The following is a 23,011-nucleotide window of genomic DNA, read 5'->3' as shown; positions in this document are numbered from 1 at the left end:
ACGTCACTATAAATATATTTTTTTAAATGAAACATTCACTCAGGCTTTTTACTATTTTATTTGTTTTTGCTGTAAAATAGAGATAGTGCCACTTATTCTGTATGTTAGAAGTCTTTACTGAATTAGACACAAAACACTAACAGCTCTTATAAAACAATCTATAAAAATAAAATCACACTATAATGAATTTAAAAATAAAAAACCTGTAAATAAAATATTTCCACAATTTTTCACTTGGCAAATAAGCAGCATAGTGAAGTAGTTCGAGAAGAAGGTATGGGATCATCAGTGCCTGGGTTCAGATTAGTTACAGTGCTATGATTTTAGACAACTAATAAAGTCTTTCTGTGCTCAGTTTCTATAAAACCATGAGGAAATATTATGAGTTTTCAGTTGTGTGATTCATGTAAAGCCATCAGTGCTGAGCCTGGAACGTGAGTACAACACATGGAGCCCCTCCTGACTGTGTGCTGGGCATTAACTGCCAGGGGCTGGGTGTCCATGAGTGTGCTAAACATGCCCTTTCCTTATGTACTACACCAATCAAAGAATAGGCAGCTCCATTGTGAGTGTGTCTATTATTTTAGGAAATTGTATCTGAAAATTAACGTGATGCCTCCTCATTCTAAGATTCTCAAACTGACTCAATCCATGAGACACGTATCAATGTATTCAAAACCTAATGGACATTTTGTTAGACAACAAATGGTTTCTAAGGTTTCCAACAACAACCAAAACAAACAAACAAACAAACAAAAAAATAAACTTTGAAACTTTTGGTTGAGCAATCATTAAACCCTCCCACTGGCACACTCCAGTAATTCCATTTATGGTAGTGGAGTCAGTGACTTGAACGAAATACTTTCAGTTTCATATTACTCTAAGTCCATTACAAATCTGCTAAATTTCTAAATATTTCATAACAGGAAATCCCAGACCTACAACGTTGGAACCGTGAAATATTAGTCCAAGGATCCAGTGAGAGACACAGAAGTGCTAGAAGCCACTCCTCGTGAACTAAGGAGAAAAAGGACAGGTAAGAACTTTTGCTCCTTCTCATAAATCAGCTTTCTCTCTAGCTCCAAAGGATCTCAGCTCAGGGATATGGAATTTATAAGGTTGTGGCAGGGATGGGAAGGAATTTATAAAGGTCAGTTCGTTTTCTTAAAAATGACCAGGACCAAATTAGGCTGCAGCTGAGCCTGACGTGGGACACAGGTCAGATGAAATCCTGGTGTTATCAGAAGCAGCATGGCTCTAAGTGCCACTACAGTGCTTGTGTTGAACGAGGCACCAGCAGACGCGAACTGAACTGAGAGTTTGAAATGCACTAGGATCGTCTTTCTCTTTGTTGACACTGTCTGTGTTGACTAGGGACATGATTACATCTCCACTGTCAGTGATGGAGCTTGCTGAATCCTGCTTCTATGCAGCTAAGAAATGGAAAGAGTTACAAATGAGTTCTTTTCATGAGAAGGAAAGAAGAGCAAATGAGAAGCAGAGTAAGCAACCCACTGACACGGTTAAAGACAAAGAAAAAACTGAAACCCATCATGAAAGCAGTATACTTTTTATTACGCTTTTGAACTTTGTTTCAGAATGGATTACTTTCTTTAGAAATAGACCAGACTCACTAATTTCCTAGTGCCCACTGATCCCCTGTCCCTTAGAAGTGAAATTCAACCCCACTGCTTCACTAAAGTGCTTCCAATTTTGTTTTCTTTTAGTAGAGAGTGGGGCCTAACGTGTTTCCTCTTTAATTCTCCTGTAATGCATCTCTAGAGAAAATATCTTTGCTTACTTTAACCTCTCCATGCACTCAGACTACTTTGATCCTGCCTGCTGGAAAGTCTTCCCCTGAATTCCTTGTCAAGACACTAGCCTCATTCATGGCCTTCTGGTCTGGCAGTCTCTCTCTCTGTCTCTCTCTCTGTCTCTCTGGCTCTCTCTCTCTCACACACACACACACACATACACACACACACACACACACACATTCCCAGCTCCTTAGCTTCCTCTTCTCCACTCCTACTATTCCTCCTCTTTCTGTTTCTCTTTCTCCTACCCTACCAAATGGAAAACAGAACAAAACAGAAATCCTAAAGCTGCATCCCTGGAAATATATTTTATTTGAGCAACTTCCTAGGTAGCTCTCTTTATCTGCCTCTTGATCTTTTAATCCTTACTGCATTATCTGGGGAGAAACATTCAGTATTTGCAATTTTGAATTAATACCCTCACTGAGTTAGGGGCTACCTTATCGTGACTCTAATGAAACTGAAATTTCATGGCGCACTTTGGGAGGCCGAGGCGGGCGGATCACGAGGTCAGGAGATCGAGACCATCTTGGCTAACACGGTGAAACCCCGTCTCTACTAAAAAATACAAAAAATTAGCCGGGCGCAGTGGCGGGCGCCTGTAATCCCAGCTACTCCAGAGGCTGAGGCAAGAGAATGGCGTAAACCCGGGAGGCGGAGCTTGCAGTGAGCTGAGATCCGGCCACTGCACTCCAGCCTGGGCGACACAGCAAGACTCCGTCTCAAAAAAAAAAAAAAAAAAAAAAAAAATTCATGGCTCTTCTCTTAGACATGCCCCTTCAGAGCCCTCCGAATGTTCCCTAGCCATGTATTTCACATGTTTGTATAGTTTTATAAAGTTTGCAAAAGTATGTTACATTGTTTCCACTTCCAGAATGGCACTGTGAGAAGCTTTGTCAATCCTCATTGCAGTGAAATAAGCATAACCAGTTGAAGATGGAGGAAGCAACACATTTAAAAATCTTTGAAAATTATTCTAAGGGTAAACATCAAACTATGAACACTAATTCACTGTGTTGGATGTTTATTCACTGTAAGAATTAATAAGTAAATCAATATTGAATTCCTTACAAACAGCTAGGATGCAAAATAAATCCTCTAAATCCTATTCTATCTTCCATTAATTGACTAGTGAAAATATTTAATAAGAATCCAAAAAGAAAGTTTTCCACAGTAAATTAAATGAAATATTTGGGTTGTGAGAGTAGTTGAGTGTTGATAAGTCACTGTCATGCTAACATTTTTTATAATGAGCTACTTTGACAATACTTCCATAACTTTCTCAGATGATACAGATTTTGCCTCATCTCTCTCGCTGTCACACACAAAACTTTTGGCCATACTGGGGAATCTTATGATTATCCCTTATAATTCCAAAACACTAGAAATTTTCATTTATTTCACCTCTTCTCTTGTAGACAAGGGAACACGCTGGACATGGCATCAGAGATTCACATGACAGGCCCAATGTGCCTCATTGAAAACACTAATGGGCGACTGATGGCGAATCCAGAAGCTCTGAAGATCTTGTCTGCCATTACGCAGCCTGTGGTGGTGGTGGCGATTGTGGGCCTCTACCGCACAGGCAAATCCTACCTGATGAACAAGCTGGCTGGAAAGAAAAAGGGTGAGTGGCATGAGCAAAGATCTGCCAAGTCCCTGCTGTACAGCTTTTTTTAAGTGTACAGCTCTGTGGCATTAATGACATTCACATTGTTATACAACTGTCACCTCCATCCATATCCAGAACTCTTTCATCTTGACTAACAGAAACTCTGTACTAATTAAACAAAAGCTCCACATAAACCCATTGCTTGCCATCATTCTACATTTTATCTCTATGAATTTGACTACTACAGAAACCTCATATAAGTGGAATCATTCAATATTTGTCCTTTTATGACTGGCTTATTTCAATTCATATGTCTTCAAGTTTCATCAGCGTGTTAGCACGTGTCAAAACTCTTCCCTTTTAAGGCTTAGTAATTGTACGTGTATACTAATTTGTTTATCTCTTCATCTGTCAATGGCCACTTGGATTGCTTCCACCTTTGTCTATTATAAATAATGCTAACAGGAACATGGGTGTCTGAATATCTGTTCAAGTCCCTGCTATCACTTCCTTTGGGAATATATCCAGAAGGGGAATTGCTGGCTCATGCAGTCATTCCATGTTAACTTTTTTTTTTTAAGAAATCACTATACCATTTTCCACAATGACTGTACCGTTTTACATTCCCAACAGAAATGTACAAGGGTTCTAATTTCTCTACATCCTCACTAACATTTTTATTTTCAGTGTTTTTTTTTTTTGATAGTGCCCATATGAATGGATGTTAAGTAGTATCTCGTTGTGGTTTTGATTTTCATTTCCCTAATGACTAGTGATATTGAGCATCTTTTCATGTGCTTATTGGCCACTTGAATATCTTCTTTGGGAGAATGTCTATTCAAGTCCTTTGTTCATTTATTAATCTGGTTTTTATTTGTGTTGCTTTGCAAATTTTTTTATATTTTCTAGATATCAATCCCTTATCATATACATGTTTAGCAAATATTTTCTTACATTCTATGTGATGCCTTTTTAACTCTGTCCGTAGTGTCCATTAATACACAAAAGTTTTAAATTTTGCTGAAGTCCCACTAATCTATGTTTTCCTTTATTGTCTATAGTTTTGGTTTCTTATTAAAAAAATAATCACCAAATCCAATATATAAAACTTTTACCCTTTGTTTTCTTCTACAACTTTATAATGTTAACTCTAATGTTCAGTTATTTGATCCATTTTGAGTTCATATTTGTAAGTTATAAGGTAACAGTCCAACTTTTTGTTTCTTGTTTTTTTTTTTTTTTTTGAGACAGAGTGTTGCTCTGTCGCCCAGGCTGGAGTGCAGTGGCGCAATCTCGGCTCACTGCAAGCTCCACCTCCCGGGTTCACGCCATTCTCCTGCCTCAGGCTCCCGAGTAGCTGGGACTACAAGCGCCAGCCACCACGCCCAGCTAATTTTTTGTATTTTTAGTAGAGACGGGGTTTCACCGTGTTAGCCAGGATGGTCTCCATCTCCTGACCTCGTGATCCCCCCACCTCGGTCTCCCAAAGTGCTGGGATTACAGGCATGAGAAACTGCGCCCGGCCAACAGCTCAACTTTTTAAGGAGATATCTCATTTCCTCAACATCATTTGTTAAGGAGACTCTCCTTTTTTCATTAAATGATCTTGACACCGGTACTGGAAATCATCGACCATATGTGTCAGAGTTTATTCATGGGCTGTCTCTTCTATTCCATTGGTTTATATGTCAGTCTTTATACCAGTACCATACATGGTTTTGTAATACGTTTCACAACTCAGAAACTGTGAGACTCCAACTTTGCTCTTCCTTTTTAAGATTATTTTCATCATTAGGGGATCTCTGGAAATTTCATATGAAAGTTAGGATGCATTTTCTATTTATACAAAGTAATTGGAATGTTGGTAGGGATTACATCAAACCTGTACATCACTTTGGGTAGTAGTGACATCTTAAGAATATTGAGTCTTCCAATCCATAAACACAGGATGTCTTTCTAATAACTTATGTCACCTATAATTTCTTTAAAGGGTGTTTGAAGTTTTCACTCTACAAGTCTTTCGCCTGCTTGGTTAAACTTATTCCTAGGTAGTGTATTCTTTCAATGCTGTTAAATGGGATTGTTTTCAAAATTTCCTTTTCTTTTTGTTTGGAAAGGAAATTAGAATTTCCTTTCTAATTCTATTTTTTACACTAGCAACTGATTTCTCCATATTGACTTTGTATGCTGCAACTTTGGTGAATTAAGAGTTCTAATCTTTTTTTGTAGAATATTTAATGTTTTCTACAAATTATATACTATCATCAGCAGACAGAGATAATTTTACTTTTTCATTACCAATTAGGATGCCTCCTTTATGCTTTTCTTGTATAATTACTCTGGATAGGACTTGCAGTGTTCTGTGGAACACAATTGACAAAAGTAGGCACCCTTTCTTGTTCCTGATATAAGAAAAGCTATGACGCTTCATCATTAAATGTGAAGTGAGCTGTGGATTTTTAATATATGGCCTTTATTATGTTGAGGTACTTTCTATTTTTACTTTGTTAATTATTTTTATCATGAAAGCCTCCTGAATTTTTCCATGCATTGGATATTTGAATTTCCTATTTCTTTGATAGTAAGTAAGGTGAATAGTGATTGTTGTTTCAGTTCTCTCTCTTAACCTTAAATATGTTACCTTTTCCTTCAATTGCCAGAACTGCCTGTTACTAAATCTCCATCTCTGGTCTCCTCTCTCCCTTGCAGGCTTCTCTCTGGGCTCCACAGTGCAGTCTCACACTAAAGGAATCTGGATGTGGTGTGTGCCCCATCCCAAGAAGCCAGGCCACATCCTAGTTCTGCTGGACACTGAGGGTCTGGGAGATGTAGAGAAGGTGAGACTCAAGGATCCAATTGTGGAGTGAGCCCCTCTTCTCTGAGTATTTTATGCACAATTTAAATTGTTTATTAACCATTAACTATAGGCTGTAATATGTGTGGGTTAACACAGATGCATAAAGGGAGCACAAATAATCCCAGTGTCATGAGTCTTTTCCTGCAGAGAACTTTGGTTAAGAATTTGGTTGCTAAAGCCTTGTGATTTTGTATTTAAACTTAAATTATGTCACTAATTCAGTAGCCTGAGAAAAGTGACTTATTTTAGCTTCAGCATTCCAACCTTCAAAATGTATAGAAAAGACCTATGTTGGCCACATAGTATTATTTTGAATATTTAATAAGATAATACATTTCAGGTGTATATTAATTACTTGATAAAATAGCAACTAATAGTATCAATCTTATTGTGAATTTTGTTATAAAAAAAGAAAATTTTAAATTTAAATTGTACTTCAGGCCTTAAAATGCCTACCAACCTTGAATTTTAATTTTACAATTATCTGCTGATGATCATTAGACCTAGTAAGAATCATAGTAACCCAAAAACACTCGTTGAAAAACTACCCAAAGCCACATCCTACTGAGAATAATTTTTGTATTGTCTTCCTTTAATAGGTCATTAGTGTTAAAAAAACAAAAACAAAACAAAACAAAAAACCCTCTAACATATGAACATAGTTTTACTACTGTTACTCTGGAAAGTGCTGTGACAATGAAACTTGCTTCTGACTCCAGTATGTCTTGACTTCCAGGGTGACAACCAGAATGACTCCTGGATCTTCGCCCTGGCCATCCTCCTGAGCAGCACCTTCGTGTACAACAGCATGGGAACCATCAACCAGCAGGCCATGGACCAACTGCAGTATCCTTTGTGACCCACAACAGCACCAAGGTCAGAGGGGACACCTGTATTCATAAACCAGCTGCCTGACTGTGAATCCTCATGAATCAAGCTCAAGAGGAGAAAACAAAAAATAATGCAAGTACAGAGGAGAGATCCCATGTATCCACTTTAGACTTGACACTTAGGTTAGGAGCAAAGGAAAATGGAAGGTTTGGGAATGTGTTGAATATGGGATGAGGTCCCTGTTCATTTTGTCACATTTCCTTAGTTAGCTACTCAGCTATGTGACAGAGCTGACACATCGAATCCGATCAAAATCCTCACCTGATGAGAATGAGAATGAGGATTCAGCTGACTTTGTGAGCTTCTTCCCAGACTTTGTGTGGACACTGAGAGATTTCTCCCTGGACTTAGAAGCAGATGGACAACCCATCACAGCAGATGAGTACCTGACATACTCCCTGAAGCTGAAGCAAGGTAACGGAGAGCTTCAACTGATAAATGAGGATGAGAAAACAAAAGAAATTATCATTTTTCAGTTTACTATTGCTAGTTTTCCCAAATTTGCAGTTTTCTATGTCTTCAGCTGGCTATTCCTAGAAATTAATGCTTGTTGAATATCCAGATTAATAGATGTTATTTTAAATTACATTTGTCATTGTTCTAGAACAAGTTTCTTGTTCTTTCACCTTTGTGTATGCTGTGATTAGGTTAATTTTATCTCCCTGCATAGGGTTTGTGATCTTCTATTTAGTCATAGAGTATGGAGTACAATGGATATTTTTTTAAAGAACATAGACTAAAACATGAACTGTATGCTAGTCTAAGCACTGGCAAACTACAGCCCAAGACACATCATGGCCAATCCTGCCTGCCAGCTGTCTTTGTAAACAGGGTTTTCTTGGAATAATGCTACACCCATTCATTTACATATTGTCTAAAGCTGTTGTCATGCTCCAATAACAGAGTTGAGTACTTGGAAAAGAGACCACCCAGCCTGAAGGGCCTAAAATATTTACTATTTGGCCCTTTATAGAAACACTTACATTAGGCAATTTTATAATTTTTTTACGTTTTTCTAGGTACCAGTGAAAAAGATAAAAATTTTAATCTGCCCCGACTCTGTATCCGGAAGTTCTTCCCAAAGAAGAAATGCTTTGTCTTTGATCGCCCCGTTCACCGCAAGAAGCTTGCCCAGCTCGAGAAACTACATGATGAAGAGCTGGACCCCGAATTTGTGCAACAAGTAGCAGACTTCTGTTCCTACATCTTTAGCAATTCCAAAACTAAAACTCTTTCAGGAGGCATCAAGGTCAATGGGCCTCGTAAGTCCCCTTCCTAGTATTTCTGCTCATTGTTTAAGACTAGAGGAGCATAGAATAACTTCCACCTAGTTTCAGCTTTGAAAAATCCCAGTCTACTGCTATATTTGTGTTAAATTCTAGATGGTACCAATGTTTCTAATATATATTGTTACTCAAATTTCCAGTCTAGGAAAAGGCCAAAGGAAAAAAAGCTCTACTGCTTAAAATTGCCCTATGTAAACATAATTGTAAATAATTTAAATAGGGAAAATTTAAAAGTCAATTCACATGGCTGTATTTCAAGGACACATATCTACATGTACTTAGTGGCTAGCACACTGAAAAGCACATATGCAACATTTCCAGCATTACAGAAAGCGCTTTTGAACAATACTGTGATAAAATAATCCAAATGGCTCCTTTTTATTGGAATAGTGTCATTTGTTTCATACATATTGATCAAATGCTTACTATGAATAGACTGAAAATATAGACATAAATGAAATAGATATGGTTCCTGTCCTAATGGTGCTTGGGGTTAAAATGGATGCAAACATTCAATTAAGTCTATGTAATCTAATACAAGAACTCTCAAATGTTGGTATGCATACATATCTTCTGAGGATCTTACGAAAGAGAAAAGTCTAATTCAATAGATCTTGGACAGGGTCTGAGAGTCTCTATTTCTAGCAGGCTTCCAGGTGATACTGAGGACATTGATGCTGTGAGAAAAATAGGTGGTATTTGACATGCTCAGAATTACACAGAATAGAGACTTTCTTTACCACAAGAAACATTATCATTTGTTCTCCATATGCAGGTCTAGAGAGCCTGGTGCTGACCTATGTCAATGCCATCAGCAGTGGCGATCTGCCCTGCATGGAGAACGCAGTCCTGGCCTTGGCCCAGATAGAGAACTCAGCTGCAGTGCAAAAGGCTGTTGCCCACTACGAACAGCAGATGGCCCAGAAGGTGCAGCTGCCCACGGAAACCCTCCAGGAGCTGCTGGACCTGCACAGGGACAGTGAGAGAGAGGCCATTGAAGTCTTCATCAGGAGTTCCTTCAAAGATGTGGACCATCTATTTCAAAAAGAGTTAGCGGTAATTTTTGTCTCAAATTTACATGGTTTAGGGTCATGGAAGCCAAAGTACTACAAGGAAAGAAAACGAGTATTTATTCTGGTAGAAGTAATTCCTCCCAGCTTCCATAATGGTGAAAACAACAGATTTGTAATTGCATCAATCAGAAGCGCCAGTTGTATTATTACAGACCCAAAGTTCTAAAACATTTTTTCCTGAATAATTTTCCCTTTACTTATGCATATAATGGACAACCAGAGCTTCTAATAAAATTACCTGCCCACTCTTCTCAGACTGACTTGATATTCTAGCCAAACGCAAAGAAAATTTTTATACTAATTATCTTGAGCAGGCTTCTGATCAGCCACATTTATTCCATATGAAATCATTAGCCCAATACGCAAAAGCAGAGTTTTCCTCTAACGGTTGACATAAAGCTATCAATCTTAGCCCTGAATCTCACCTCCAAAAAGAAAGCGACTTCAGTAGAAAGTGGGGTCAGGAGGAAGAGTGTGCTCCTGCTGAGGAGCTTGTCAGTTTCTCCAGAGTCATTAACTTTCTATTTCCAGGAGTCTTTCCCAAAATTCTGAGGTCAAGCTAACATCCTTTCCCTGTTACTCTTTTTACTTCCTATTTTTACATTAAAGGCCCAGTTAGAAAAAAAGCGGGATGACTTTTGTAAACAGAATCAGGAAGCATCATCAGATCGTTGCTCAGCTTTACTTCAGGACATTTTCAGTCCTCTAGAAGAAGAAGTGAAGATGGGAATTTATTCAAAACCAGGGGGCTATCGTCTCTTTATTCAGAAGCTACAAGACCTGAAGAAAAAGTACCACGAGGAACCAAGGAAGGGGATACAGGTAACCAAGATTTATCTGTCAGTTATGGAAAGCTGCTGACCTGCCTCCTACAAACACCAAGGTGACCAAGTCTCGTTGCACACAGATGTGCTTTTTTGTTTGCATAACATTCATGCTTTTATTCAATAACAAATGCAAAGAGACAGTTATACCAAATATGTCCTAGGTGCTCATCAAAGAGAGTACAGTCAATTAACTATTGAGTTATAAATTCAATTACCAGAGGAAGCACAAAGTTATTATTGTCATCATTACAGCTGGGCTTTTCCTGTTGCAAGAGAGGGGAACCTAATGATGGCTGCTTAGACAAAAATAGTAATTCATTGATTTAGGCTGCAAACTGGTTTTACAGGATAGGTGGATCTAAGGTTTCAAATAACATCATGAACTGTCTCTCTGTCCAGTGTTTCCCCATCCCCACAGTTTTCTCCCTTCCGTCCTCCCTCTATCTGAGTCACTCTAATATTTGCTTTCTCAATGATGGCTTCATTCCCCAGCAGGCTCAGCCCATCTGGGACCACAGGATTACCAGTTCCAAACTTAGAGCCTTTAATCTAAACAGGACAGAGACCATCTTTTTCCCAGTATCTATATTAGCCCACTAAAAATGACTGCTAAGTAGGATGCTCTGATCAGCTTGCCAGGAGCATGTGCCTGTCACTCGGACAGAGAATTTGATCACCAAGAACAACAGGGTCAAGAGGAAGAATTCCCAGAGGAAAGGATGGCAGGAAGATGAACAGGAACACCTGCTTACAGCCATTTCTTACTGCTCACTCTGTGTTCTCTGGGTCCTAAGGCTGAAGAGATTCTGCAGACATACTTGAAATCCAAGGAGTCTATGACTGATGCAATTCTACAGACAGACCAGACTCTCACAGAAAAGGAAAAGGAGATTGAAGGTGAGGAGTGAGTTAAGAGATTAGATGGCCTCAAAAGCTCCAAAAATTGAAATAACTTGACTAGACAAACATGAGATAGTTTAACTAGAGCAGGATCCACAAAGGTGTGTCTTATTTGCTGTGGTGGTCTCTGAGTAGGGCATATGCAGTCAACAACAATGACAGGTAAGTGTATAAGGAAGAATGAGGCAACAAGATAACCCCACACAAATTTTTCTTCTTCCTTTTCCTCCACAGTGGAACGTGTGAAAGCTGAGTCTGCACAGGCTTCAACAAAAATGTTGCAGGAAATGCAAAGAAAGAATGAGCAGATGATGGAACAGAAGGAGAGGAGTTATCAGGAACACTTGAAACAACTGACTGAGAAGATGGAGAGGGACAGGGCCCAGTTGCTGAAAGAGCAAGAGAGGACCCTCGCTCTTAAACTTCAGGTATCTAATTGCATCACCTTGAGGTTTCTGTTTTTCTGTTTTCTCTCCATTCTCCCTGATCACAAACTTAGTGTGGCAGGGAGAACGTGAAGCCCAGTGGAAGGACCCTGCTTGCTTACTTGTACTTTTCAATTCCTGTCTGTCCAGCCTGAACTGGCTACTGCCAAGTCTGGTCACTAAAAGATTTTTATTTGCAGTTGTGTAACATTCCGTCATTTATCAGTATATCCTTCAATTCAAGGCAGCTATTATCTGCCAGGCATCGTTAAAATATCTGTATCTTGGCCAGGCGCGGTGACTCAGGCCTGTAATCCCAGCACTTTGGGAGGCCAAGGCAGGCAGATCACGAGGTCAGGAGATCCAGACCATCCTGGCTAACATGGTGAAATCCCGACTCTACTAAAAATAAAAAAAAAAAATTAGCTGGGCATGGTGGTGGGCACCTGTAGTCCCAGCTACTGGGGAGGCTGAGGCAGGAGAATGGCATGAACCCGGGAGGCGGAGCTTGCAGTGAGCCGAGGATCGTGCCACTGCACTCCAGCCTGGGCAACAGAGCGAGTCTCCGTCTAAAAAAAAAGAAAAATCTGTATCTCTTGCTTACTACCATATGAAGAAAGAACTGTGTCCTTATTACTTAAAAGAAGAAACAAACATTCCAAAAAGAATAAATAATTAAGTTCACACAGCTAGTAAATACATCGGAGCTGTCTTCATCACTTAGTGGAATCCACAATGATTATTTTTTTCTCTGATACCTAGTAGGAAATTAAATTTATGAAAACCTTTATGAGCAGAAAGTCTCCTAACCCTCACACCTGTGTGATACTCTGCTAATTCTGACCATTTTTTATGTCCTGCTCTCAGTTCGTTTTGAGTTGTGAGCTATGTGCAGAAACTCAGTGTGGTCAGTCTGGCACTCGGATTTCTTACCTATCTTCGGCTACCCCTGACACCAAGGTGTGGCAGCTTAGATCAAATTTCCTAATGCATGATTCATATACCTTATGAGATTTTGAGGATACTTTGCTTATTTCTGTGTTATGTCATATACATAATAGTGTAAGGAACATGGCTGTGCTTTGATCAAGGATAAGCCAAAGTACGATGTTCACACCTTGCGTGACTCCATGAGTCTAGAGCACAGGCGTATAATTCCACTTGTCATCATAGCCATGCAGACATAACACAGAGAAGCTCACCACCATAGGCATAACATAGGGAAGGCTATCACTTGGCTCTCAGCCACCATTGTCTATAAAAGGTATAATTCCCTGTTGACACTGTGCAGGTGCTGGTGCCCAAAGAGAAAGCCAAAGCTGTCCATCTTTGCAGACAGACAGAGGGGAACCAGGACACAGCTCAGCCCACTCATGCCTAGAGAGAGAGAAAGAGTTAAGCTGCTGACCTTGAAGGCAGGGGAGAGCCAGCTGCATAGCTATGTGGGGGGCTGCGGGACTAAGCAGCCAAGGCAGGGCAGACAGTGTAGACAGCTAGTGTGAGAAAGCTGTTGATAAGAGCTGCTGCTGAATAAAATCATATTCACCTGCCTATGGCCCCCCGAATGGTCTTTCTGCTCATCCGCCCACACCCTCCCAACCTCAACATGACCTGTGGCATAGTCGTGAGCCTGACAAATAACATATGTATAGGTAGATATGTAAAAGAATGCATAAATAAGAGTTGAAGCCAAACATATGGTCAAAACTGCCCACCAAGCTGTATAAAATTAATGGAGGGAAAATCAAGGCTGGTAATTTAGGTTCATCAAACATAGTAAAATGTATAAGCTGAAACTCTCTCTTAGCTGAAGGATTCCCAGGAGAAGAAATCCTGAGCCTGGATGCCCAAGCAAAAGTATAATGAAAATTAAGGCTAGAGAATATTTTGAGAGAAAATTAAATAACAAATCATTGAATGTGGAAACCAGATAGAATATTTCAATTTGCCTGATGCTACACTTTACTTAGCCTCTGTTTGTCCCTTTTTAGGAACAGGAGCGACTGCTTAAAGAGGGATTTCAAACAGAAAGCAGAAAAATGCAACATGAGATACAGGATCTCCAGAAGAAAATGAGACAACGAAGGACATGTACCATAAGCTAAAGACCAGAGCCTTCCTGTCACCCCTACCCAAGGCATAATTGAAACAATTTTAGAATTTGGAACAAGCATCACTTCATTTGCTAACAATTAGATCTTGCATCGTAACACCAAAATTATAAAGGCATGCGGTACAGTGATCAAAATCATGTTTTTCCTTTAAAAAAAAAAAAAGACTGTAAATGCATTTACCTCTGTATCAACTCAGGAAATCTCATAAGCTGGTACCACTCAGGAGAAGTTTATTCTTCCAGATGACCAGCAGTAGACAAATGCATACTGAGCAGAGTCTTAGGTAAAGTCTTGGGAAATATTTGGGCATTGATCTGGCCAAGTCTACAATGTCCCAATATCAAAGACAACCACCTTAGCTTCTTAGTGAAGACAATGTACAGTTATCCATTAGATCAAGGCTACACAGTCTATGAGCAATAGTGTGATTTCTGGACATTGCCCATGTATTATCCTCACTGATGACTTCAAGCTAAAGCAAACCACCTTATACAGAGATCTAGAGTCTCTTGATGTTCTCCAGAGGAAGGTGGAAGAAACCATGGGCAGGGGTAGGAATTGAGTGATAAAAAAATGGGCTAAAGAAGAAAGCTTTTCTTCTTGTTCAGTTTATCCAGATTATAACTTCAATGGGACACTTTAGACCATTAGACAATTGACACTGGATTAAGCAAAGTTACATAATGTCAAATACACACTGTATTTATGGCAATGTATAATTTGCAAAGATGGACTTTAAAAGATGATGTGTAGCCAAACTGAAATAATTCGGTTACTTATTGTTTAGAATGCTAAAGCTTATGCTAGTCTTTTCTAATTCTTAACACTCATACTTGAAATCTTGCTGAGTTTCCCCAGAAGAGAATATGGGATGTCTTTTGACATTTTTGACCCATTTAATAATGCTCTTGTGTTTACCTAGTATGTGTAGACTTTATCTCATGTGTCAAAAGTCCTAGGAAAGTGACTGATGTTTCTTACAGCAATTAAAAATTATTTTTGAACTGAAAATACAATGTATTTCACTAGGCTTCTTATTTCTGATTTTCTTTTTTTGCAGTTCTTTTTATCAGAAAATAAGGTTTTAGTCTTTATAGCAATGGTTGGCAATCTCTTCTGTAAATACCAGATAGTAACAATTTATGGCTTTGCAGGTCATGCAGTCTCTGTCTGAAGTACTCAGCTCTGCATGTAGTGCAAATGCAGCCATAGAAAATACAAAAACCAATTGGTGTGGCTATGTTCCAATCAATTTTTACTTTCAGTAACCGGGTGGCACACATAAGCCATAGTTTGCAGAACTCTGTTTTACAGAAACATTGGTCAAAGTTTTATATACCTGCCTTGTGTTACTCACATGTATAAAAATCATATGGATGAAATTATATATATTAGAATCTTGAAAAAAATATGTGGTTATGCAAAAGAACACAGTAAGAAAAAAAGCAGGGAAGCAACTAATGCCATTAAATCCACATTAATAATCCTGTCTTTCCTAATTGCTTTGAGGCCTTTTGTTACCTTGAACTACCTCTGATCCAATCACATGGCAAATGCCTCCTTTCACACTAGAGCGTGGGGCTGCCGAGCACGGTTTCTTCGTTGAACTGAAACTTCATAGAAGACCAGGTGAGACCACAGAATACTAGATGAAACGTTCATGTAGATACGCTTTATATTTTCTTCCAAACTCCATTGCTACAAAGGTGTAAATAAAATACATTTTTATGAGTCGAAGTAACTTCACAGTAGAAAAGAATAACTCTGCCTTCAAAAGCAAATAATGGTTTCTTTGTTAATCAATAAAGCATCAGAAAACGAAAAATCAGCAAAATTGAGTGACTTCCTCACCAGTTTGGTAGCATTAATATTTAGACCAAATTCCGGCAGGGCACTGTGGCTCAAGCCTGTAATCCCAGCACTTTGAGAGGCCGAGGCCGGTGGATCACGAGGTCAGGAGATCGAGACCATCCTGGTTAACACAGTGAAACCCCGTCTCTACTAAAAATACAAAAAAATTAGCCGGGTGTGGTGGCGAGTCCCTGTAGTCCCAGCTACTTGGGAGCCTGAGGCAGGAAAATGGCGTGAACCCGGGAGGCAGAGCTTGCAGTGAGCCGAGATCGCGCCACTACACTGCAGCCTGGGCAACAGAGCAAGACTCCATCTAAATATATATAGATATATACCACATTCCAAACCATCTGACTTGGTTTAGTACTTTTCTCTAACAGATGCCAAAATAGAATCAAGCTTTCTCCAGGGAGGCATGTTGCTTTCCTGTCCTTAGGCCCTCCAATGGTGTGCAAGGGTGCAGGCTACGGTGAGTGGGGCCGGGGCAATCACCAGCCCCCTGGATGGCATGCTTGGGTCCCAGTAGCAGGTGACCTGGGCCTGCTGTCAGACTTCCTGATGTTGTGTGCACACACCTGCAGCAACAGTTGAGGCAGCATAATCCCCAGGCCCTGGGCAGCATGTTTGTGTGGTTGGTGGTGTGAGAGCCTGTCCTCAGGACACAGAACAGTGTCTGGGCAGACCAGCTCCAGAAACTTTGGAGGCACATGCAGATGCTTGGTGGCCCTGCTTTGGGTGGAAGGTTGAGAGGGTTGCTGTCAGTGGCAGTGGACCCAGGCAAGTGGCTTTCAGAAACTGAGGAGTGTGCATTTGGGCTCCCCTTGTCCAGGGGGCAGCCTCCCTGCTGTGGTGCACTGCCTGTTCCCTACTGCACCACTGGATTCAGCCCACGGGACAAAGTTGCAGCCCGCTGGATGGAAATGAAGAGATGTCAGCAGAGCTCCAGGGACGTGGAGATGCTGGGGCTGTTGGGCCCCAGAGCAGGCCACAGTCTGGTGGGGGCTGGGCTCTCAAAATAGAGCTGCCGGGTAGCTCCTTGAGTCTTGGCAGTGTTCGTTACCTAAACCAATGGAGGCCGTTTGCCTGATTGCAATGGAAAGCCAAACAAGGAAGCACAAGGGTTTTGTAGAGGGAAAGGTTTATTTTTAGTCGACTAGCAAGGAGATGGGGGAAATGTTCACATTTGTCTCTCAGATCTGGGGGTTGCCACAGGTTTTATAGACAGAGGGTAATGAGGTGTGATCTGACTGCATTGTGCCATGAGGTGATGTCAGGCCTGGATCTGATCAGATCACAGATTAAGCCCTGAGGTGTCTCCTTCTTAAATCAGCCCTGCTCCTTTGTCCAAGCACTTAGGTTCCACCGTGGTTGCATGCTGAGTGTGTGTGGGCATGCTCAGGTAACATAACTGGAAACCAACAGTCCGTGGCAACTGTAAAACAATGCATTACTTTATTACACAAACTTGAACCACATTGGGCTGATTCTGCATTTCAAATCCCCTTTTTTTCATTGTTCATTCCTCAATATTGAGGGAGAATGGGCGACAAGCACTCTAGTACTTCCTGTTGATTAGGGCACGGACCTTGGTTAGAGGAATAAAATTGTTTAGCACTGTGTTGTACGACCTCCCTGATATCAGGGTTATGTTTCAGAAGGAGTTGTTTGATTCAATTTTAGGAAAATGCATAAAGTGTTAACAACTTAAACATTATTTCTTCCAGAGAACAGAAAGAATGCTCAGGTTTTATAGCCAAAGTTCCCACGCAGGTTCCCAATCAGATCTGTTCATTCAATTGAGAATTAAAACTCGAAACCCACTTAGTTCTGATTGGTCAACCCAGCTGAGTTCTAATTGGTCAATACAGCTGAGCCCTGAATGACAGAGGCAGGGGAGCTGAAAAGCCCCAAAATAATAAGCTATGTGTTTTGGGTGAACTCAGAACGTGTGTGTGACCCCTTGTTAGCAAACGGCCCCTTGGCTCAACTTTAAATGTAGGCCCAGTTAAGCCACTCAGGATGCATCTTGAAAGATGGGCTCAAACTTGTTGGCAGACAGCATTACATTTCATCCCAGCATGGAAGTGATTAGCTACGTGCTTACCTGTTAGATTCTAATCAAAGTCTGCTAGGTTATGTTGATTCTGGTTCCTGTCTGGAGTAAATTTGAAGTCTCTGGGTTAGGTCAGCATGATCCAAGTCTCTTGCAGATATTTGTTAAAACAGGCTAGAAAAGCCAGGCGCAGTGGCTCACACCTGTAATCCCAGCACACTGGGAGGCCGAAGCAGGTGGATCATCTGAGGTCGGGAGTTTGAGACCAACCTGACCAATGGAGAAGTCGCATCTCTGCTAAAAATACAAGCAGGTGGATCGCTTGAATCTGGGAGTTTGAGACCAGCCTGGGAAACATGGTGAGACCCCATCTCTACAGAAAAAAAAAAAAAAAAATTAGTCAGAGGTTGTTGGGCATGCCTGTGGTCCCAGCTACTCCAGAGGCTTAGGGAGGAGGATCACTTGAGCTGCAGAGGCAGAGGTTGCAGGGAGCTGAGGTTGCACCACTGCACTCCAGCCTGGGTGACAGACCCAGACTCTGTCTCAAAAAAAAAAAAAAAAAAAAAAAAAAAACAGAAATTAGGAAAACTAGTAATGATAACAACATAAAAGATCACACATTCACAACTTATTACAAATTTTATGCTCTGAAAACCTTTTTAGAAATAACATATATTTAAATATCATGCTTAGGAAATGTGTTGATATTTAATACTTAATTGAAAGTTTTACTAAATTTTCAGTGTTCAAAATAAGATAAGACTTCTAGGTACATTATTTCAATTCAGCCTCACTAAACAATATGAATTGGATATTGATGGGCTCATTGAAATGATGAAATAAGTCATAGAAAGCTCACAAACTGAGGAGTGGCAGAGAGGCTAGCATCTCCCTTTAGTGGCAACATCCTCTATATTCCTAATGTGACAGAGCTCGAAGTGACATAGATTAGATACCCTTCTTCCTTCTTATCTTTGCTTCCAAATCATTTATTCTCTTTCTTTAGCTTCTAAATCTTCCAGAAAGCCACAAAACAACAATACACATAAAGTGAAACACATGTCATCACGCTATATTACTCACAACTCCCTTGCTCTAGGTATTCTGGATCTCCCAACCCCTTTATTCACTGAATATTTTATCAGCTGACTCTTCCTCTCTTTATCACTACTCTTGTTGTTAATCTTTGAGGCCTTTCACATGTGGTAGAGAAGCATCTAATAACCCAGTCTCTCAGTTCCTTGACCTCTGAGAAAGTCTTTTCTATCATCTCACCTCAGCCTCATCCTTTTCTTTGCAGTAACTAAACCTCCTCCATAATCTCACTGTCAAGCATCCCACACAATCAGCCCCTCTCATGCCGTGCCTGCTCCATGTTGATGTGTCAAATGCTCGATTCTCCATTCTCATGTTATGTCTCAGCAATACGACAAAGATAATCATCCCTTCCTTCTTCAGGCATTTCATATTTCGGGCTGCTTATATAGCACACAGTTTTTGTTTTTCTCTATCTCACTGGCCATTCTTTTTCAATTTACTTTTCTGAATTATTTCTACTTCTTAATTTCTAAATATCATAGCTCTTCAGTTTTTGAGCCCGTTTTTTTCTTTAATCCACTCTCTTGGCTTCGGCAAATCTCTATTCAACATGTCCAAATTTACAGCTCTAACTTTACTGCCTGTTTAGCGTTCCCATGCTGATGTCCAATAAATATCTCAAGTTTAACATATCCAAACCAAAACTCTGATTTCTCCTGTGATCCTAAACTTCATCATCCCACAGTCTCCCCTAACTTGGTAAATATATTTCCTTTAACCTCATCCTTGATCCCTATTTTCCTCTCTGTCCTCAAATTCAATTCAATAGCAAGCCCTGTTACCTCTAAATTGGAAATACATCTAGAATTGAATAGAACCTCACCCTTTCTAGTCTAAGTCTATGTTGTCATTCACCTGGAATTCCACACTGGACTCCTAATTTGCTGTGTTCACTTTTGCCCTTCTAAATCTACTCCAGTCTTAGTGACTTTTACTTTTTTAAAAGTAAAATGAAAAACAATATACATAAGGAAAAATAACCAAATTATAATCTTACAGTAGATGATTTTTGAGAAGTACATCTGTCTTGCACCATCATGTAAGGAACTAAATCAAGGAACTAAATTTTGCCAAATACCCTCAGAATCTTAGTTATAGCATCACCCAAATTTCCATCTTGCTAGCCCATGTGCTCTATTGCTTGCTGACTCTCTCTGTGTGTCTCTCTCTTTCTCATTAGCTCACACACTCTTTTACTCTCTCTCTACTCCCCTTTCTTTTTTATCTCTCTCTCTCTTTCATGGCTTGCTCATACTGATGAAGGAAGTTATCATGGCAGAAATTTCACATGGCAAACAATTGAGGATGACCTTTAGTCAACAGCCATAAAGGAACTGAGGACCTCAGTGTAACAACTTAATGATAAAATGAATCCTGCCAATGACCATGAGACTGAGTTTGGGGAGTGGATTCTTCCCCAGGGGGCACTTTGATTGCAGCCTGTGAGAAACCACAAAGAATACACAGCTAAACCTTGTCTAGAATCTTGTGAACTTTAGAAAATATGAGATAATCAATGCTGTTTCAAGTCACTACATTTGGAAGCATATTTCTTGTGCAATAGCAGATACTAATACAGAAATGTTACCTGACTTGGAACATCACAGATTGTTATTGTCTGCTTTTTTCTTTATATAAACTGAAATATATATTATGCTTTGTTTTTTGTTTGACTTCTTTAACTCAATATTATGTGTTAAAATTCATGCAAGCTTTTGGGTTCTGTAATAATATTTCACTACAGATAACTAGGAGTGGAATTATTAAATATATAGTATGTATTTTTCACCTTATAGTAGATAATACCAAATAGTTTTTTAATACAATTGTCACAGTTTATACTCTCATCAGCAATGTGTAAGAATTCCCAGTGCTGCACACTCTCATCATCACCTGGATAGGTCAGCCTTTTGAATTAGAGTCATCCTAGTGGGTACAAGTAGATTTTATTCACAGTCTAATTTGCTTCTCCTTGAGAATGAGAGATAATTAAGGAAGTTGAGCCCCTGTTCATGTCCACTGTTCATTAGGATATCTTCTTTGGGATGAGACTGTTTAAGACTTTTCTTCTATTTCTAGTGAGTTGTCTTTTTTTTCTTCATTTGAAGACTGCTTTATATATTCCATTCATGTGTATATACATATTTAATTTTTTTAAACTTTAATCTTTTTTTAATCTTTGTCTTTCAGTCTCTTCATTGTATCTTTGGTTAAATAGCAGTTCTCAATTATAATACAGTTAAAGGTATTGATTTTTTTTATTTAAACTGAATAGTTTTGTATCACGTTTCCCAACTGGGAAAATCTGAAAATAATGTCTTTGATTTTTTTTCTGAAAGTTTGATTGTTTTGACTTCCACAACTATATCTATAATCCATCTATAATTGACTGGTTTTTAATGTCAGGAGGGTAGGAACCAAGTTTAATTACTTTTTAACATGTGTATAGTAAAGACTTAATGATGGCAGCCACGACCCATCTAGAGTGGCTGCCGCCATGACACTGGCTGCACTGGGGACGTGTGGCCAGGACTGCATACTCCATGGAGCTGGTGGGAGCCAGAAACAGGTGGAAGACCTGCCTGCTTCTGATTGGTAGGGTGGGAGCCTCACGTTCCCTAGGTGCAGCTGCAGCTGCCCAGCCATGGCTTCAAGCCTGGACATCCCTGTGCTCTTGGGGACTGGGAGCAGGCATGAGCTCCAGGTGCAGCTGCAGCCACCCAAGTTGCAGCTGCAGACCCAGGCATCGCTGTACTCCCAGGGGCCAGGGAAGTCCCCCTTGCCCCTGCGGGCTTGGAAATGCCTGCTCCTGCTTCCTGGCCTCTCCCTGCTCCCGTGCCTGCTCTGATCTGGAGCAAAATTGAGGCCAAGACTGGGTATTATTGCAACCTGGTCGGGTGTGCACACACCTAGGGCAGCCCTGACACACTAGCCCCTGCTGCCTTGTGCACCACCAAGCACCAGACTTTGTGTACCACCAAGCACCAGATGGAGGCTGAGGCAGGGCTGAGGGCAACTCAGTGCTGGCTTATAGGCACCCTTTGGCAGGAATAGCCTGGGTTACATAAGCAGCAGCAGGAGGCAGACAGGCTCTAGGGTAGAAAGAGGTAGGCCCTTGGTGAAGCCCCACCTTCAAGCCAGGGAAGGCCTGAAGCCTGGAAGCTGGGCTGCCAGTCCTGCAGACCAGAGTGAGAACTTATGTTGCTTTTTCCAGGCCCACCCATGGCCACCCATGGACCAATCAGCACACACTTCCTCCCCGCTGAAGCCCATAAAAACCCTGGGCTCAGCCAGACTTGAGATGACAGAATGACCTGCCCGTGGAGAGGAGCTACCCCCTCCAGGTTCTCCTCTCTGCTGACAGCTGAGCAGACTTGGGACTACCAGCTGCAACAAGGAGCTACCTACTCCAGGGTCTCCTCTCTGCTGAGAGCTGAACACTCATCAGGACATTCCAGTTGTGGAGAGAAGCTACCCACTGTGGGTTTCCTCTGAGCTGTTCTACTTCTCAGAAAAGCTCCTCTATGTCTTCCTCACCCTTCACTTGTCTAGGTACCTCATTCTTCCTGGAAACAGGACAAAAACTAGGGACTCGCCAAATGGCAGAACTGAAAGAGCTGTAACACAAACAGGGCTGAAACACCCCCCTTGCTCACCATGTTGTGGGCAACAAGAAGGAGAGAAGAGAGAAGGAGAGAAGAGCTGTGACCCCTTGGGGATCCTAGACCTAGAAGTTCCCCAAGCCAGGGCTGTGATAACCTCTCTGGAGCTCCACACTTCCTGGTGACTCCAAGCTTCTGGCACCACCACATTCCCTGGTACCAGCCGTGGAAGCTGCTTGTGGTTCACCTGGTCCAGTTTCAGCCTCTCAGGGAGTCAGTGCCCATGCCAGTCCCTGGAGCTGCCCACCCTGCCACAAAGCATGCCTGGCTATGAGCAGTGGCTGGACCCCATGCTCACTCACTCACACACTCCTCCCCACTCAGCTCACTCTTGACAGGCATGAGATCCAGGAGGGTAGCATAAGCCAAGTGCAACCTGCCAGGCTGAAGGGGTGGAACAAGTCCAGTGAGCCCAAGAAAAACTCAGGCAAAGGATCCACTGGCCACAGAGGTTTCCAGCTGGTGAAGTGATAACTCAAGAATCCCGTGATACTAACACCATTTATTGAAAAGATTATCCTTTCGCTATAGTTTCTATTAATCAA

The 23,011-nt window shown here is 40.8% G+C and overlaps 1 protein-coding gene across 1 annotated transcript; it reads left to right on the top strand.

Annotated features, from left to right (window-relative positions):
• Positions 1 to 818: 818 nt before the first annotated feature.
• On the top strand, positions 819 to 13,974 carry LOC104664605 (guanylate-binding protein 1). The gene is made up of 11 exons (XM_010366147.2): positions 819 to 1,036; positions 3,236 to 3,444; positions 6,139 to 6,266; positions 7,023 to 7,132; positions 7,395 to 7,591; positions 8,197 to 8,439; positions 9,239 to 9,519; positions 10,146 to 10,358; positions 11,158 to 11,260; positions 11,498 to 11,691; positions 13,680 to 13,974. Exons 2-11 carry the CDS (start codon positions 3,255 to 3,257, stop codon positions 13,791 to 13,793), a joined length of 1,773 nt encoding a protein of 590 aa, XP_010364449.1. The 5' UTR covers positions 819 to 1,036; positions 3,236 to 3,254; the 3' UTR covers positions 13,794 to 13,974.
• The last annotated feature ends 9,037 nt before the right edge of the window (positions 13,975 to 23,011 follow it).

Source organism: Rhinopithecus roxellana, chromosome 12 (genome assembly GCF_007565055.1).
Source record: "Rhinopithecus roxellana isolate Shanxi Qingling chromosome 12, ASM756505v1, whole genome shotgun sequence".
NCBI lineage: Eukaryota > Metazoa > Chordata > Mammalia > Primates > Cercopithecidae > Rhinopithecus > Rhinopithecus roxellana.
Note: the sequence above shows the minus strand (reverse complement) of the source record. Positions and strands in the feature narration are given on the sequence as shown.